General features: G+C 38.9%; 1 protein-coding gene across 3 annotated transcripts in view; it reads right to left on the bottom strand.

Annotated features, from left to right (window-relative positions):
- WDR70 (WD repeat domain 70) overlaps positions 1 to 16667 on the bottom strand; it is a 227194-nt gene that overhangs the window by 146962 nt on the left and 63565 nt on the right. For all 3 annotated transcript variants that reach the window (XM_045020965.1, XM_045020963.1, XM_045020964.1), the window contains exons 6-7: positions 11373 to 11432; positions 4697 to 4830 (exon numbers count right to left, since the gene is read on the bottom strand). In XM_045020965.1, the coding sequence (XP_044876900.1) occupies positions 4697 to 4830; positions 11373 to 11432 (194 nt within the window). The remainder of the gene's footprint in view (positions 1 to 4696; positions 4831 to 11372; positions 11433 to 16667) is intronic.

Below are 16667 nucleotides of genomic sequence, written 5' to 3'. Positions count from 1 at the left end.
CTGGGGGCTGGAAAAAGGGTACTCCCGCTCAGACTTCCCGCGGGTCGAGCCACCACTGGAGGGAATCTAGCACCGTTAGGGGAAGCGTCACCACAGAGTCCAGTGCATCCCTGGCTGGTCGGTACACAGCTGCTAACCAGGACTGAAGAGGGTGCAGCCTAAGCCTGGCGTGGCTCACCACATAGGTGCACGCAGCCATATGCCCCAGCAACCTGAGGCAGTTCCTTGCTGTGGTAGTCGGGAAACGCCAGAGACTGAGAATGATGTCAGACATGGACTGAGACATGGACTGAAACCTGGACTCCGATAGATACACTCTGGATTGTGTCAAGTCCAGAACTGCTCCTATGAACTCTATCCACTGGACGGGAGACAGGGTAGACTTGACCTCATTCAGCAGGAGGCCGAGCTCAAGGAAGGTCTGTCTGATAAAGACCACCTGAGCCTCCACCTGTGCCTGGGAGTGGCCCTGGATGAGCCAATTGTCCAGGTAGGGAAACTGGGGCCATAAAGATCAGGGTTTAATTCCCAGATACATCACAGACTTTTTGTGTGACCTTTGCCAAGTCACTTAGGCACGTTTGAAAATCTTACTTTAAGTGATTGATCGGGTCTACAAACCCCACAATGGGCAACAAGGGGTTAAGGGATTATTTTGGGTTCAGCCAGCCCCGCCCCACCAGAGTTGCAGCAAATGCTCCTTCTAATGGAGGAATTAAAAGGCAAGGAATTAGCTCGTTTGGGTGGCAGAGCTGGAAGTGAGCAGCCCTGCAGCCCACAGCTCCAGCAGCACAGTGCAGAGGTAAGCCTAAAGACTCTGACACAGCTGCCCAAAGGGGCCCTACTTGAGGGAAGGGAGGACCCACACCAGAGATGGAAGTATCCTGTGGACCTTGGACATTAGTAACTCCCTCTTACTTCTTTTGGTTTGGATTTCCTCCCCAGGGGAGGAAAGACTGAGCTGACCTCTGTGGGGATGGGATGAGAGGAAGAGGCCCAGAGAGGACAGCCTTAAGCAGCCTTGGTTGCCAGACTACTGGTAGCCCAAAGGGCCCTGGGTCAGAGCCATTGGAGTGGGAGGGCCCAGGTTCCCCTCCCCAGAACCTCCTTGACAGTCAGGGGTTGCGGCCGTGACCACTAGGCCATGCTCCCCAACTAGACCTCGAGTGAGGACTATTACAGTGACTTAAACATTTAGGCTCCTAAGTAACTTTTGAAAATGGGACAGACACAAAGATTAAGGGTAACATTTTCAAAAGCACTTATTTGTAAAATGAGGATAAATCCTTTCCATCATTCTTTTTCTATCTTCTATACTTAACTTTTAAATTCTTCAGGGATGGTACTATCTTACTATGTATTCATACAGTGCCTAGAATAATGGGTCCACAATCCCAAAACCTCTAGATGTTACTGTAATACAGACAATAATAATCATAACAGTCTCTAACCAAACAAGAGCAATATCTAAAAAGTTCTCAATTCCACACTGATGAAGAAAATAAAATTTGACCTTATTTCTGAGATAAGAGATGAGGAGAGACAGGAAAAACCATCTCCCTCTTTACTTATATCACTGACATCTGACTGCTTACCAGACAAGCAGCCTGAAGAATATTTCCCTTAGTCACAAAACTATTTTTTCCTTGAGTAGAATGAAAAGGGAGAGTCCTGAAATATTTTTTTCCCTTTTTAGTTTCTAGATGGTTGGCAAAGGAGCAAAAGAAACATAAGAAAACCTTCAAGGAGAGGGGAAAACCCAAGTACAAAGACTGGGTATAGCTAAGGGACCTATGACACCAAAGCACATTGTCCAAGATCTGGAGTGTGAACCTGGGCGTCCTGGCCAAATTCTAGTCCAGATTAATTACATCCTGCTTCCAAAAATTTCATCCTTGCTACGGCCAAGAGAGTCAGATCTTGGAAGTAAACAAACAAGATCTCAACAACTCACATTGCAGAGTCTACTTGGACCTGTAAGAAGACTAAAATCAGGGAACTTCCAGAGTTGAGTAGCGGCTACATCTGAAAGATCTGATCCTCAAGAGCATAAATGGATGCTTTATCAGGAAAAGAGAATGGAGGCTAAAGCCTATTAGGCTCAGAGGAAGCACTGGAAAAATTCCCTCTACCTTGACAGGGATGAAACAGTATTTGAGTTCTAGAAAAATCTTTGCAAACAACTGAAGATTTTTTTATTGAAGAATCCAAGAGGATATAACTAGATTTTACATGAATGAACAGATTTAAGGACCCAAAGTTATTCCAAGCACCTACATATCTGAGGATTCTTTCAGCACTAAAGGGCCCAAGACTATATATATATATATATATTTAAAGACTGTTATCAGGCCCACTCTAAATCCTGCTTTCTCAAGACTAAACAAGCCCAGTTTTCTTAACCTTTTGCCATGAATAGGGGGAAGGGTAGCAACCTTTATGTATGCAGTAGCATAAAATCCCTCCTTGGCAGCTGAACTGGATTGCATTACCTGTAAGGGGTTAAGCAGTTCAAATAACCTAGTTGGCACCTGACCAGAAGGACCAATGAGGAAAGAAGATACTTTTGTTGTTCTCTTTTGTTGGTCCCTCTCCAGACAGAGAGAGAAGCCAAAGAGGTACAATATCTCCTGAAAATATACCTGGAATAATCCATCTAAAACCACAGAAATTGCATTAGGTTATCTTTTGTTTTGGCTTGTGAATTTTACTATGCTACAGAGGTAGTTTTATTCCTCTTTTTGTAACTGTGAAGCTGAGCTCAGACGGGAATCCTCTGTGTTTTAAATCTTTTTATTAGCCTGTAAAGTTACCTTCCATCTTGATTTTGCAGGTGTGATTCTTTTATTTTTTTCTTTATAAATAAAGTTCTTCTTTTAAGAACCTGATTGATTTCAGTGTCCTGAAGACAAAGGGTCTGGTCTGTGCTCACTTTGCTAAGGCAATTGGTTGGTATATTATTCTCAAGCCTCCCGAGGAAAGGGGGTGAAGGAGCTTGGGGGGATATTTTGGGGGAATTTGGGATTCCAAGTGACCCTTCCCGGAATTTTTGTGTAAATCACTTGGTGATGGCAACAATACTGTCCAAGGACAAGGAAAGGAATTTGTGCCTTGGGGAAGTTTTAACCTAAGATGGTAGAATATTTTACAAGCATACACATTATCCAAGTCATTAATGAGAATACTGAATATTACCAGACCCAGGACCCAGGCCAGGCTTCTATGGGATCCCACTAAATACACCCTCCCATAAATCATTGAGAACTACTCTTCGAGTTTGGTTTTTCAACCAGTTGTGTATCCATCTTATAGTAAATTCATGTAGATCACGTTTCCCTAGATTATTTATGAGAATGTCATGTTGCATTCTGTCAAAAGCCTCACTAAAATCAAGATATATCACCTTCTACTGCATCCCCATTATCCACTAGGCCAGTAACCCTGTCGAAGAAGGATATTAGGTTGGTTTAGTATGTTTGGTGCCATGTCAGTGCCAGGAGTCCTTGGCCTCCTTTCTTGGCACCAGTGCACTGCACAATGAAGAGGAGGTGCTCGGCACATGCTCCGCCAACCCGAGGTTGGACTGTAGGCAGAGGGATGCCTCCATGAGGATAATTCTGAGTCTCTGGCTCACGATCCTTAAGGGTCCTTAGCCTTTAGAAATGCGGCACTTGTCCTTTTGGTGAATCTCGCCAAGGCACTTCAAGCAAGAAATGTGCGGGTCACTCTTCGGCATAAGTTTGCCGCAGTCTTCACAAGATTTGAACTCCAGGGACCGAGGCATGCCCTGATGTCGGGGGAGAAACTGTGGGGGATGGGAGGGCACCCCTGTAACGGAAACTTAGAGAAACAACTACTAATACTACTATTACAAAAAACTAACTAACTATGTACAAAATATTGATGGGTCACTGCTAAAGGTGCTTGCAGAAGCAAGAGCGACGGAAGTTCCAACTAGCCATCACTGGCGGTAAGAAGGAACTATGGGGTGGTCGGCTGGGCCCTGTATTGGACGCCATGAAGGCGCAACTCCAGGAGGTGCCCAGGCCGACCGTACAGATACTACTACGGGAAAAATCTTCTGGCTGTTGTGCATGCGGCACGCACACACACACATCTGATTGGAATTGACATGAACAAGCACTTGAAGAAGAACCCATGGCTAGCCCAGAGCAGCTGACTTGCGCTTGCAGGACTCAGGTTTTGGGGCTGAAGGCTCTGATGATGCTCTCCTCAAAAAAATACTAGTAATTATAGAAGCCCTATTCCTACTAGATCCCCTACATGAGACTACCATCAATCGTTTTCTTTCTTTATTAGCTAGCATTCTACGAGTAGGAGGGGTGGGGGACAGGGCACATTCTATCAACCTACTGCATATAATAAAGAAATTACATTTGCATTTGTCTTGAGAGATTTATCCTATAATTAGCTTATTTGATACCTATGTTTGCTGTGCTAAATATTTGAATAGTACAGTTTGCTGAGCCAGCTCAAGAGAAAATATGCATGTCTTTCAAACGAAGTGTGAAATACAGGCAGCATGTAACTATCTCTATCCACATTTTGTCTAATACAGAAATATCAGAGGATAGTAAAACCTTTCCAACAGAATCATCTTGCAACTTACAGTGTATTGTAGCTAGAAACTGTAATACAGGGGCTGTTAAGTCAGAAAGATAGTCTTAACACATACCATTCACAAGGCTGAAGTGATCGAAAAGCTTGAAGAGATGCATCCATTCCAGCGAAGTCCCAAAGCCGAACATCATAGTCATATCCTCCAGTTACCAAACGGGCACCTGAGGGATCCAAACCCAAAGCAGATACCTACAGACAGACAGACCAAAAACAATCAAATGAAGATAATTCAGAGGTAGTCTGATCTTCCTCTTTGTACTCTTTTTTTAAACTGTAACCAGTGCACAGAATGGTACTAGTCTCACACAGACATATTTCACAGTCATTGCCTTATTTTGTTCCTTCCACATGTCAGCCATGCAGTGTTCCATTTTTCTATCCCCTCTTGTGTGAAGTCTGAATTATGTACAGGGGAATAAAAATCACCCCTGCTGATGGCATCATTTCAGGAAGAAAAGTTAATTAACAAAATATTATTTAATTTTATTTCCATTTGTTTGGGGCAAACTATTTTATTTCTGAATGTAGTTGTTTTAATTTCTCTTACTGAAGAAATGTAATTTCCATTACCCATACCAGGAATACTAATATTTCTAGTAAGATACTCAGCAAATGACAATGAAAACTGTCGAGAGCTAATTTTAAAAGCATTATTAAGAATAGATGATGCATATACCTAGAGAAGAAAGCCATCCTGGAGAAGTAACAACTCAAAAAACTTGAAAATTTACTGGAAAGGTATCATGCTAGTAGCAAAATCAATAGTTCATTGCTATAATTAAAACACTTACAAAATGAACATTTCTAACACCTCGGTATAAATTATAGCCCTCAAGTTTTAGTGAAATGCAGCATTTCATAATAATAAAATAGTCTACAAAATTATGACAGATGTTTAAAACTGCAATTAATGTGTAATTAAATAATTACACCCCAAGAGTTGTCAAACTTTTCATAATATGGAGGACATTAAAAGAGAGTGTCTCATGGATATCTCCCCTTCCACAGGCAATCACATGGATCATACTCCCTCCCGTCACAATCATGAATTGTGGCATCAATAGTAGTGAATTTGCAGCAACTACAGAAATTGCTTCTATGGGAAAGGACTACTTAGGTAATATTTTCTGCCTTTAAGTGTCTTCAATGCAATAAATAGTGTTTTCAAACAAAGAAAAAAAAAGAAAAATTTTACCTATGATCCCCTAATTTTTATTCTCACAGAAAGTCTGTCTAAAATCCTTAGTGAGAGGAAATGAACTGACGTGGTAGAAGCAAAACTGTCAGTCAAGTAAGCCATTAAGCCTTGTCCACCAACTCAACTCTCCAGAATAAGGTCTCCTATAAATGTATGAACAGCTAACTCAGTAAACAGAAGAAATACAAAATCTGAGAAGTGATGAAAAAATTGGGTTACTGCAAATTAAATCCAATTTGAGGGGGTTAGGGTTGGACAGGATTCCCCAAAGAATGTAAATTAGCAAGTAAGAGGTGAAATTTCAAGTGTTAGGTCCAAAGTACCACCATTTAATCTCTTTCAGGTACTTCTGGTTAAGGCAGAATGAGGGAATTTTGACCCAGCGTAGATGGTATTAGCACTGGGAAAAAAGTTCTGGGCTATGCCATGGATTACCTTTTCTTCCTCAAATACATAATCAGTAAAGCACCCAGATCAGAAGCCTTTTTGCCACAAGGAAGACTACCCTCAACAAGAGGAAATAAAGTGACTTGAAGAGATGAGCCATGAGGGCTTGAAGAACAAGTTTTAGACTTCAGAAAGAGCACTGGAAGACCTTGGGAAGATTCTGTAACTTAACTACCCTAAGGAAAATCTAAGTGCAGGAGAGAGATTAATTTAGATTGTTTTCTGGCATCCAAGAGCTCTTGCCGGTGCTTAAGGGTGAACTCTGAAGAAGTGAAACACAGTGTCAATGGCCGTATCATTTCCATACAGCAGAGTAATGCCTATTGGAAACATGTTTCCAGAAGGGTAGAGATCAACATATTCTAGTAATGCCTGCTGTTCAGCAGCCAAGCAGTAGATTTCAGGAATGGGATGAAGGACGGGGCCTTAATGAAGAAAATCTGGAAATTTAGTAGAAGCACTAGAAGCTTTATGGTCAAGAGGAACCATGACCTTCTGCAGCAACAAACCCCTTGCTAGCAAGATATCAAGAAAAGGTAATACATGAATTCCCTTCCAGTGGTGGAAGGCTCTAACCACACACACCTATAACCCGATATAACGCGACCCAATATAACGTGGTAAAGCAGCGCTCTGGGGGGGAGTGCTGCGCATTCCGGTGGATCAAAGCAAGTTCGATATTACACAGTTTCACCTATAACACGGTAAGATTTTTTGGCTCCCGAGGACAGCGTTATATCGGGGTAGAGGTGTATATGTTTTTTTGTAAATTCTGTGGGAGTAGTAGAGAGTTCATAGGGAAGTGTGTATATGGAGCTATAAATACTTTTTCTGGTAGCAAAAGCATAGAAACCTGTGGTGAGATTTCCAGATTTTTTTAAATGTGAAAGCAGACATCTCCTAAAGTGATATATGTCAAAGACACCAGCATCTTTGGGTACCATTAAACACGTCCGAGATTCCATCCTGAGACCTACCAGAAAAATTCAAGTTGTGTAGGAAGTGATGATAGTGATTAATCAAGCAACTTCCTTTCTTCTGAGTCAGTACTAATCCAATCATCCAGCATAATTTTAGGAGCGCACTGCTGCTGGAAGTGCCATCTTTCAGGTGAGATATTAAAAAAAAATACCTGAAAACCCATTACATTTTTCACAAGAGCAGATATTTATGTCCAGGGTCTCTACACAAACTGGAATTTGGCTATTATATCCTGCTTACCTAAATTCCCCATGGAGTTTCAATTGGATACAGCATTTTTCTTCATTTTCTATCCTAAACTGTTTAAATATATCACTGTACAAGGGGCCATCAAAAGGTCCCAGGCACCACATAATCCTCAGGCCCTGTCCACTAGGATGAATTTCACATTTAGGACAATGATAAACAGAATGTGACCACTTAATGATTTCCCATTTCTGGAAAAACTAACTATTTAATAATTTAAACATCTTTGCACACCATTCACCTTGTTTAGGATTTGTAGACTGTAGAGCCTGTGGACAAACCCCATATTAACCATGCATTCAGGTAATATTCTAAAATGGGCTTCTTTGCTACAATTACTATCTATACTGTCCCAGCTGTGATTTGAAAAGTTAAAAAGCATGATGTTCAGAACATCTCTTTATGTTCTTTTTCCCATGCTCACCTAGTGTCAAAGCTGTCAGGAGAAAATTTATCTCTGCAGTTTCATTGGGAAAAAGTAACTCCTATTACTCTATACAAGCAAAGCAACTGGAAAATTAATCAGGTTTCTGGAAAGACTCTTTAGCTTGGGAAATCTTTTCTGATTCATTTCAGCTGCACAGGAATACAGTCATCATCAGCCTAAAATCATTAGATTGAAGAGATACAGATGGGATATTTAAGTTTAGATGAAATACATTTAATAAATGAAACTCTACTGACTATGTCCTGAAAAAAGATACTGAGTTACACTCATTTTTAAAGGATTGTCACTTTACTGTATGAATGTGTAGATGAGTAATTTCATTATAAATAAACTGGATAGCCCTTCTGTGGGATAACTGTTTTTTCCAGTGATCTGTTTTGTTCATTTGATCCAATCTATTTGTACTGTATATGCCTAATCTGTATCTCACCTCTTCTCAAATTGATGACAGCCGCATTCATAGGTAGTCAAAATGTTTCTAAGAGGCTTCCCAGACTGTAATTCCCAACAATAAATATTTTAATTAGAAATTACAACTTCCATTTTAAAATGCCACACAAATATAGAAACTGCATTAAAGAAGAAGCACTGCACAAGCATTGATAATGCCAGACATTTGTACTAAAACTTTATAGCATATATAACCTAGTTCAAATTAAAAGTATATTTAAAATATTGACTGAAAGCAATCCAGAAAATAAGTTATTTTAATATTTCCATAAATGTTTTGATATACAGCAAATCAACTACCCAAAGTGCACTCAGACTGTTTACGCAGGCCATAACTGAATCACTTCAGGTCTGAAAAATAATGTGTCTTTCAAAGGAACTTACAACAGACACCAAACAGTACTGTTAAGAAGATGAGATGTTGAAAGATCAAGAATCTATTCATTTAAAATGCAAATCATATAAGGTTTTTAGGAAACCCTGGCAAACCATCAAGCTTATAAAATATACCTCTCATCTATATTTAAGCAGCATCCAAATGCGCACAAGGTATATTTTATGTTCTTTTCTAACATATTTTGAGAATTTGTTCAAACTACTTTAAGGCTGGACAATATTTTTCAAAAAGATGTGTCCATTTCATTTTTAATCTTTTCCAATTATTCAGTTGGCCTGTTGCAGCACAATGCAATGGGAAATTGATCCGTGGTGATCTGAACCAATTTATATTATCACAGATGTTCCAGCAGATTAGTTGATATACAAACAGTTGTACAGAACACATAATTCATTTCTCGGGTAATTTAAACTAACGTACTGCAAAAGTAGATAGCACCTCACACAAAATAGGAAACTAGTTTTTCTAAAGGTTATAAACAATTAAGAAAGGCACATTTTATACATGTATGATTCTGCATAAGATCTAATTCATTCTTAGGTATTGAGGTTGCCAATATGGGCACCCCACCCCAAATCCGATGCTTCTGATAGCAAAGTCATTGTGGGCCATGGGGTCAGGAGATGAGACAGGATGGGGTCACTGGAGCAAATGAAGGGATTACAGGAGGAAAGCAGATGAGAAACGTGTGTGTCTGTGACAGGGAAAAAAAAAGTTATTTATAATATGCTAAGTACCTTCCACACACACAAGAACACAGCCCCTACCCCAAAGAGCTCACAGCTGAAACATTTCTACACAGCTTTCCACAGATGTCAAAATATTGTAAAAAACGTGGATAAGCGCAATTATTCACATTTTACACATAGGGAGAGAGACAGATTGATATGGGGACTTTTCCAAGGTCACATACCAAATAAGTAGCAGAGCCGGGATCAGAACTTAGGGTTTTTTAAGATGCTGGATCAAGCTTTCCTGAATTTCAGAGTAGGGCACATCTGATTTGCTCTGATTTATTATGCTGTAATATTTTTGTATTTAACACAAAGTAAGAATGCACTAAAAATGAATAGTGGGGATAAAAAAGGAACATGCTTTATTAGTGAAATAACACAGTCTGAATATTATCATGTTTACAGTCATTGATGAAACTGAGCTATCCCAGACAAGAAAGACATTCCTGACCTGGTATCATGAAGGTTTTATTGCACCAGCATTTTAAATACCATGTTTAACTGCTGTGTATGAAAAAAAAATCATTTCAGTGATGAGTGTAAAAAGCCACGTTAAACCCTGACATTTTTATACAATAAATTCATACATACACACACTTAAAAATTCAAAAATGTTTAAGCATTATCATTTACACATACAGAAAAAGTATGCAGCAGGGACTACTATTTTCATTGAAGTCCTACTGGCACTTCACTCAAATCCCAGGTATTCAACAGTTTCTCTACCAGAGACGTCAGAACTGGAAGAAATGCTATAGGTTTACATGGGTATTAAAATTTGGAAAGTTTGGTGCCACCGCATCCTGCTGTGAACAGTCAAAGAAATCACAAACTGCTTATGCAGCTCCACCAAGAAAAGCTAGTGAAAGACAGTCTGCCCTACAAGCAGGACCACTCTAACCATGTTGGTTGAGGAGTTATTCTAGCTCAAGGATTTTTCTCTCTTGAGACAGCATTCACACACTTTAGAGGTTAGTGGTTATTAGCCACTAATGTTACATTTGTATTAGTATTAGTATTACAGCTCCTGTATTAAACTGAGGGAAAAGATGAAATTTGGCAAAATAGTCATCCTCCTTGAGAGGAAGAATCTGTAAGAAGTCTGCAGGAGAAAGCGAGCCCCCCTTGCTTCATTCACTGCACATCTTGAAAGGTAAAAAACTGCACATGTCATAAGGGTTCACTCAAGAGGGTTCTCTTGTGAATGGTATGATAAATGTGCAAAAGGGCATCATTACTGGGACTTGGATTGTCTCATCAGTTAAATTTTTGATACTACCACTAATTTTTGTTTTAATCTCAGGGCAGAAAATTTGAATTCTTCAATTTGAATTCTGAATGACCCTCATGAACATCAAGACTTCAATGTGTTCTGACATGGACTTCCTGTCATTTGCTTTTTTCCTATTCCTTTTGGAAAGAAAACTGAGGAGCTTAAATTATTTCCCAACAGGATTCTGCTCTTATGATCCAGTTTTCCAGTTAAGGATTTACCCACAGCCCCAAACTACAGATATCAGCAGCCACCACTCAAAAAAAAAAAAAAAAAAAGGCATTTCACAACCATCAATCTTTATGACCTCCATCTTCACCTTCAAATATCAGGCCTTTTGTTGCTTATTTTCATAGCTGCAGAGTCCAGAAAGGAACTTTGTATTGGCACTGGTGGCTACTCAGCTGGACAGAGGTTACTCACCTTTTCCTACTGTATTTCATTTTAAGTTTTATGGCTGTTGCCACCAATTATATATTTATCTCATTTGTCATAAGTAGTTCAAAAATTCTGGAGAAATCCATAAGGATATAAAAAGTCTAGGAGTTATCACTTACAGTTTTGGTCCCGTGCTGGAGTGTAATTTCATGAGAGTCTGGAATTTTCTTGACAGGGCTCTGAAACAAACAAACAAAAATACAATTTTATGGATGTAGCCTATTGCCATTACATCAAGAAAACCATTGCAATAAAATAAGCTGCTTACTCTGAACAGGAAATGAAAACCAATTTCTACTTTTTCCTGATAATATTTTTAAGAGTAAAATCATTTCAGCATAAAATGTTTTAAAATATGTATATGCCATTAATGAGGTAGCAGAATAAACAGAATAATGGATAGGCTTTAAGTATTTAAGGAGAAATTCCATGTAGGGTTCTTATAGCTTCAGTGAGAAGAAACCATACAATTTGGGATCTTTTTTAAATGAACATATACCTAAGGGGAGGGGAACAATTAAAAACTAATGAAAATCTAAATTATTATTCTTTTTCCATTTTGTCCAGTAGAAAAAATAAAACTTCTCCTGCTGGGCCCTTGATCCCAAAGACCGTAAAATCTTGACTTACAAATGTTAATAAATCATACTACCTCTCAAATCATTGGAATTTGTCAAGTATTATTTATTACACATTTAATGCAACAATCTAAAACTACATCATAACAATTCATGTTATATACAATGCAGATAGGACAAAGGATAGGCTTTAAAGATTTATATCAAGCTCTACTGTGACCACAAGCATGCCACTAGGACAGTTTTTGTGTCAAGCTATGCGATGTAGTCAATCTGATGTAATTCAGAGCAGTTTGTTTTAACCCAATATATAGACCTAAAGCCATTTACAAGCCCCAGAAGATTTATAAGAACTCTAAAACATCTATTTAGCAACTCTTACAAATATGTAAATAGTTACTCTAAATAGTAAAGTTGAAGGAATTTCAGTCTGTGTAAGTTAAAGTTTTAATGAAGGTCACTTGAACCATTCACAAAACACTAATTTAACTGGCATTACTTAATGTTCTAAAATAGTTACAATCCATCTTTCTGATGTCAGATCTGTTGTTATAACTTTCTACTACAAGAACTCGATTAAAAATTACTTTTTAAAGTATAGTTTACAGTGTAATTAGTAAAACTGTCCATAGGGTAGAGCCCTAACAAGGGATATCAAAACTCACGGACACCAGATTCCACAATGCAAGTTGCTTGCATTAGATTGTTGCACATCTATTTGACATAGGTGTAGCATAAGGTTAAATAATTCCTATTTTAATTTCTTTCAATTTACATTCTATAAGCCCCAAATGGTCATTAGTGTAAATATAATACAGAGTTTGACATAGCCTCTTTAGGAGAAGGGTTCAAATCAGAGACACGTGCTTAGTTAAACAGCCTATACTTGTTCTCACGCTCAGACTCCAGACAATTTTTCAGAAAAGGGGATAATTCTACATACAGCCCACAGGACCACTTAGTTGAATGTCAGCATAAAGTACCCTAACGGATCACAACTCCAGATCCAAATACCTGCAATCCTAGGGAAGAAGTTTGGATCTGGAGCCCTATTTACAATTCAGGCCCCACCTCTATAAAGCACCAGAAAAAGTTAATTTTGTATTATTAATTAAGCCTCCAGTGGCTGAGCCTCTTTAATATTCTAAAGTGCTTTTAATTACTGTTTGGGTGATACCAAGAACTGCTCATCAGTAATTTATGGTACTTGATATCACCAAGAGCTCTAGAACATTTTATAAAACAGGAGGCAGGCAAGGAAAATCGTATATGTAGATAGTGATAAGTTTCAGAGATTTATGCATCTGCCACAGCAGAGGAAACACCAACTTTCAAGCACAACCTCCATCACCAAAGAGATTAAGAATCTTCATTGGTTAGCAGCAGCAAAAACAGCATTCTGAACGCTCTTAGTATATTCAGAGCAAGGGCGTAAGAAAAATGTTATATGTTTGCTCACAAAAAACAGGTTTACTTTCAAAACTATGTCTATATTTCAGTACTTAATGTAGTTTTAAGGGGTAGCCTGCCTATCTTGTGAGGTCTTTCAATTTGTTACAAGGCAAGGGAGCCCTTACAAATATGAAAAAGGAGGTTTGCCACTACCATATTAAGTAGTAACGAACTGGACTATTTTCAATTAGTTGTTTATGCTTCATCTTTTAGGTGAGTTACAGCACTTATAAAAAAAATTAAAATAACTTTATTTAACTATCTCAAAGCTACCAAGAAACACCAGTAAAAAAGCTTCCCATACAATTCCCTCAGATTAGTAAATAAAATGTTCAAGACAGACCATTTATTTCATTTCAATCTCTAGTACCTCCAAGTGGTGGTAATTAGGTCTCCTCTTTGAGATGAGCACAAAGTTCACATAAAGAGGTTTCTTGTTGTGAAGCACTCATGTTGAACATATTTCTGGCTGCTTAACAATAAAGGCAGAGCAACAGATATGCGTAAACAGTATCACCTGATAAATCTTAGAATTCTAACAGCTTGTTCCTGAAAATCAGACACAGTCAGAGGGTTCATTGTGCTATACTCTGTGCTGTCCAAAGGATTCCTGACATTTAAACTAACTGTTTAGATTATTCAAAACAAATTAAGATAACAACCTCTAGGGACATATCTTGGCAAAGCAGCTCTTAAAAATAGCCAAATATTTACAAAAAAAAAAAAAAACCCACCCAATGTGACTCATTCTATTTTAGTAACTCTAAACTTCCTAAATTATGGAGGACACTATAAATATCTCAAACTTGTAAAAACAAATGTCTATATATGAACACAAGTACAGATGTAACTAGTGACTTTCCAGTAATGTAATTCCAAAAAATAAGGAACACCAGAGAAGAATTTTTCATGCTCTAAAGAAAAAAAATTAGGTAGTATATTCTGACAATTGCTGACTTTTGTGCTAGGAAGAACATCTTGAGAGTTTAATTATAAGCTTGACTAAATACTAAAACAAATTGTTTGTTCAATATAAAACTGTACATTAACCTTGGGTTACTAACTTGGAATCCCAATGAAATATGGGGTGCACTTACTATAAGGTGGGTGCAAAACTGGTTGAAATACCATATTGAAAGAGTGGTTACAATGGATCTCTGTAAAATTAGGGGGATAGATGTAGTGGGATCCTGCAGGGGTCTGTGCTGGGTCCGGTACGGGTCAATGTTTTCATTAAGGACTTGGATAATGGAGTGGAGAGTATGCTTATAACATTTGTAGACAACAACAAGCTGAGAAGGCGCCAAGCACTTCGGAGGACAAAGTAAAAACTCAAAATGAATGGAACAAATTGGAGGAAAATTTGTCTAAAATCAACAAGATGAAATTCTATAAAGACAAGTACAAAGTACTACACTTAGGGAGGAAAAATCAAATGCATAATTACAAAATGGAAAATAATTACCTAAGTGGTAGTACGGCTGAAAAGGGGGTTATAGAGGCTCACAAACTGAATATGAGTCAATGATGTGAAGCACTCACAAAAAAGGCTAATATTCTGGGATGTATTCATAGGAGTATTGTATGTAATTATTCCACTTGGCACTGATGAAGCCTCAGTTGGAGTATTGTATTACGTCCAGTTCTGGTCAGCACACTTTAGAAAATATGTGGACAAACTGGAGAGAATCCAGAGGAAAGCAACAAAAATGGTAAAAGGTTTAGAAAACCTGAACTTTGATGGAAGGTTAAAAAACTGGAATAATTAGTCTTAAGAAAAGACAGGGGGCGGGGAGGGCACCTGATAACCATCTTCTAATATGTTAAGCATTGTTATAAAGAAGAAAGTGACCAATTGTTCTCCCCATCCACTGAAGGTAGGATGAGAAATAATCAGCTTAATCTGCAGCAAGTGAGATTTAGGTTAGATATTAAGAAAAACTTTTTAAACTATAAGAATATTTAAGCATTGGAATAGGCTTCCAGGGGAGGTTGTAGAATCCCGGTCACTGGAGAGCTTTAAGAATATGTTAGACAAACAGCTGTCAGGGATGTTCTAGGAACAGTTCATCCTGCCTCAGTGTAGGGGGCTGGACTGGTTAACCTCTCAAGGTCCCATCCAGACCTACATTTCTAGGATTCTATGTTAGTCTATTGCCATGCTAAATAATGTTGAATTTGAACTGAGAATTTGTACCCTACTAGAAGCAACAAGAAATCTGAACAGATATTCTTGAGTGTAATAAAACAAAAGTTTTGGTATTGCAACTTTAGTTTCCTTCCCACTTATCACAGGAATTGACCTGTCTGATCACAAGTCCGAAATCTGGACCACTGTGCCTCTTTGTTGCAGGTAACTCCACCTCTACCTGTTTGCTGGGCTTTCAGTGTCTCCTCCCAGCAGTCTCTTCTTTCTCAGCCCCAGATGGAGCTTTTGCTTATCTTGAAGCAACTATAGGTTAATACCAACACAGGGCTTCTTCAGATTGGTGATCTCCTTCCAGAAAGTCACTTTAAAAGACAAGACAAAATACAAGGAGCACACCAGTCATTCTACAATTTGGACTAAACCTAGCTGAACCTGAGGTGAACCCTGGGCAAGCTAAATAAAGCAGAATAAGAACATAAGAATGGCCATACTGCGTCAAACCAAAGGTTCATCTAGTCCACTATCCTGTCTTTCGACAGTGGCCAAAGCCAGGTGCTTCAGAGGGAATAAACAGAACAGGTACTCATCAATGATCCATCCCCGTTGCCCATTCCCAACTTCCAGCAAACAGAGGCTAGGGATCATATAGGGTGGAAGGGAATGGGCTTGGAACCCCCCTCAGTTCCTTTGCACTAGACGTCCTGGGGAAGACGCTGATGCAGAGGGGACGGAGGATGGATCGTGGAATACATCTGCCTCACGTCTTAAAGTGATCACGTAATGGTCCATAAATGTATGTATGGACAATCATGTGGTGGCCCTGCATATATCCAATATGGAAATGTCATTGAGGAACACTAGTGACATTGCATGTGCTCTCATCGAATGAGCCCAAATCTGCTGAGGCATAAATGATGCTATCTCATACGCAGTCTTGATGCATAATGTTATCCATCCAGAGATGGTCTGCACAGAGACTGCCTGTCCTTTCATGCAGTCTGCATATGATACAAACAGGAGAGGCAAAACACGAAACTGTTCAGATAAAAGGCTAGACAGCATCTATTGTCTAACATACGGAGGCATTGCTCCTCCAGGGAGGAATGTGGCTTGGGGAAAAATACATGCACACACACTGGTTCAAATGAAACTGCGAGACCACCTTGGATGTGAACTTCAGGTATGGCAGCAATGTTACCTTGTCCCTAGAGAACTGCATATAAGAAGGCCCCAAC

Source organism: Mauremys mutica, chromosome 6, assembly GCF_020497125.1.
Source record: "Mauremys mutica isolate MM-2020 ecotype Southern chromosome 6, ASM2049712v1, whole genome shotgun sequence".
NCBI lineage: Eukaryota > Metazoa > Chordata > Testudines > Geoemydidae > Mauremys > Mauremys mutica.
This window is presented reverse-complemented; position numbering and strand designations above follow the sequence as displayed.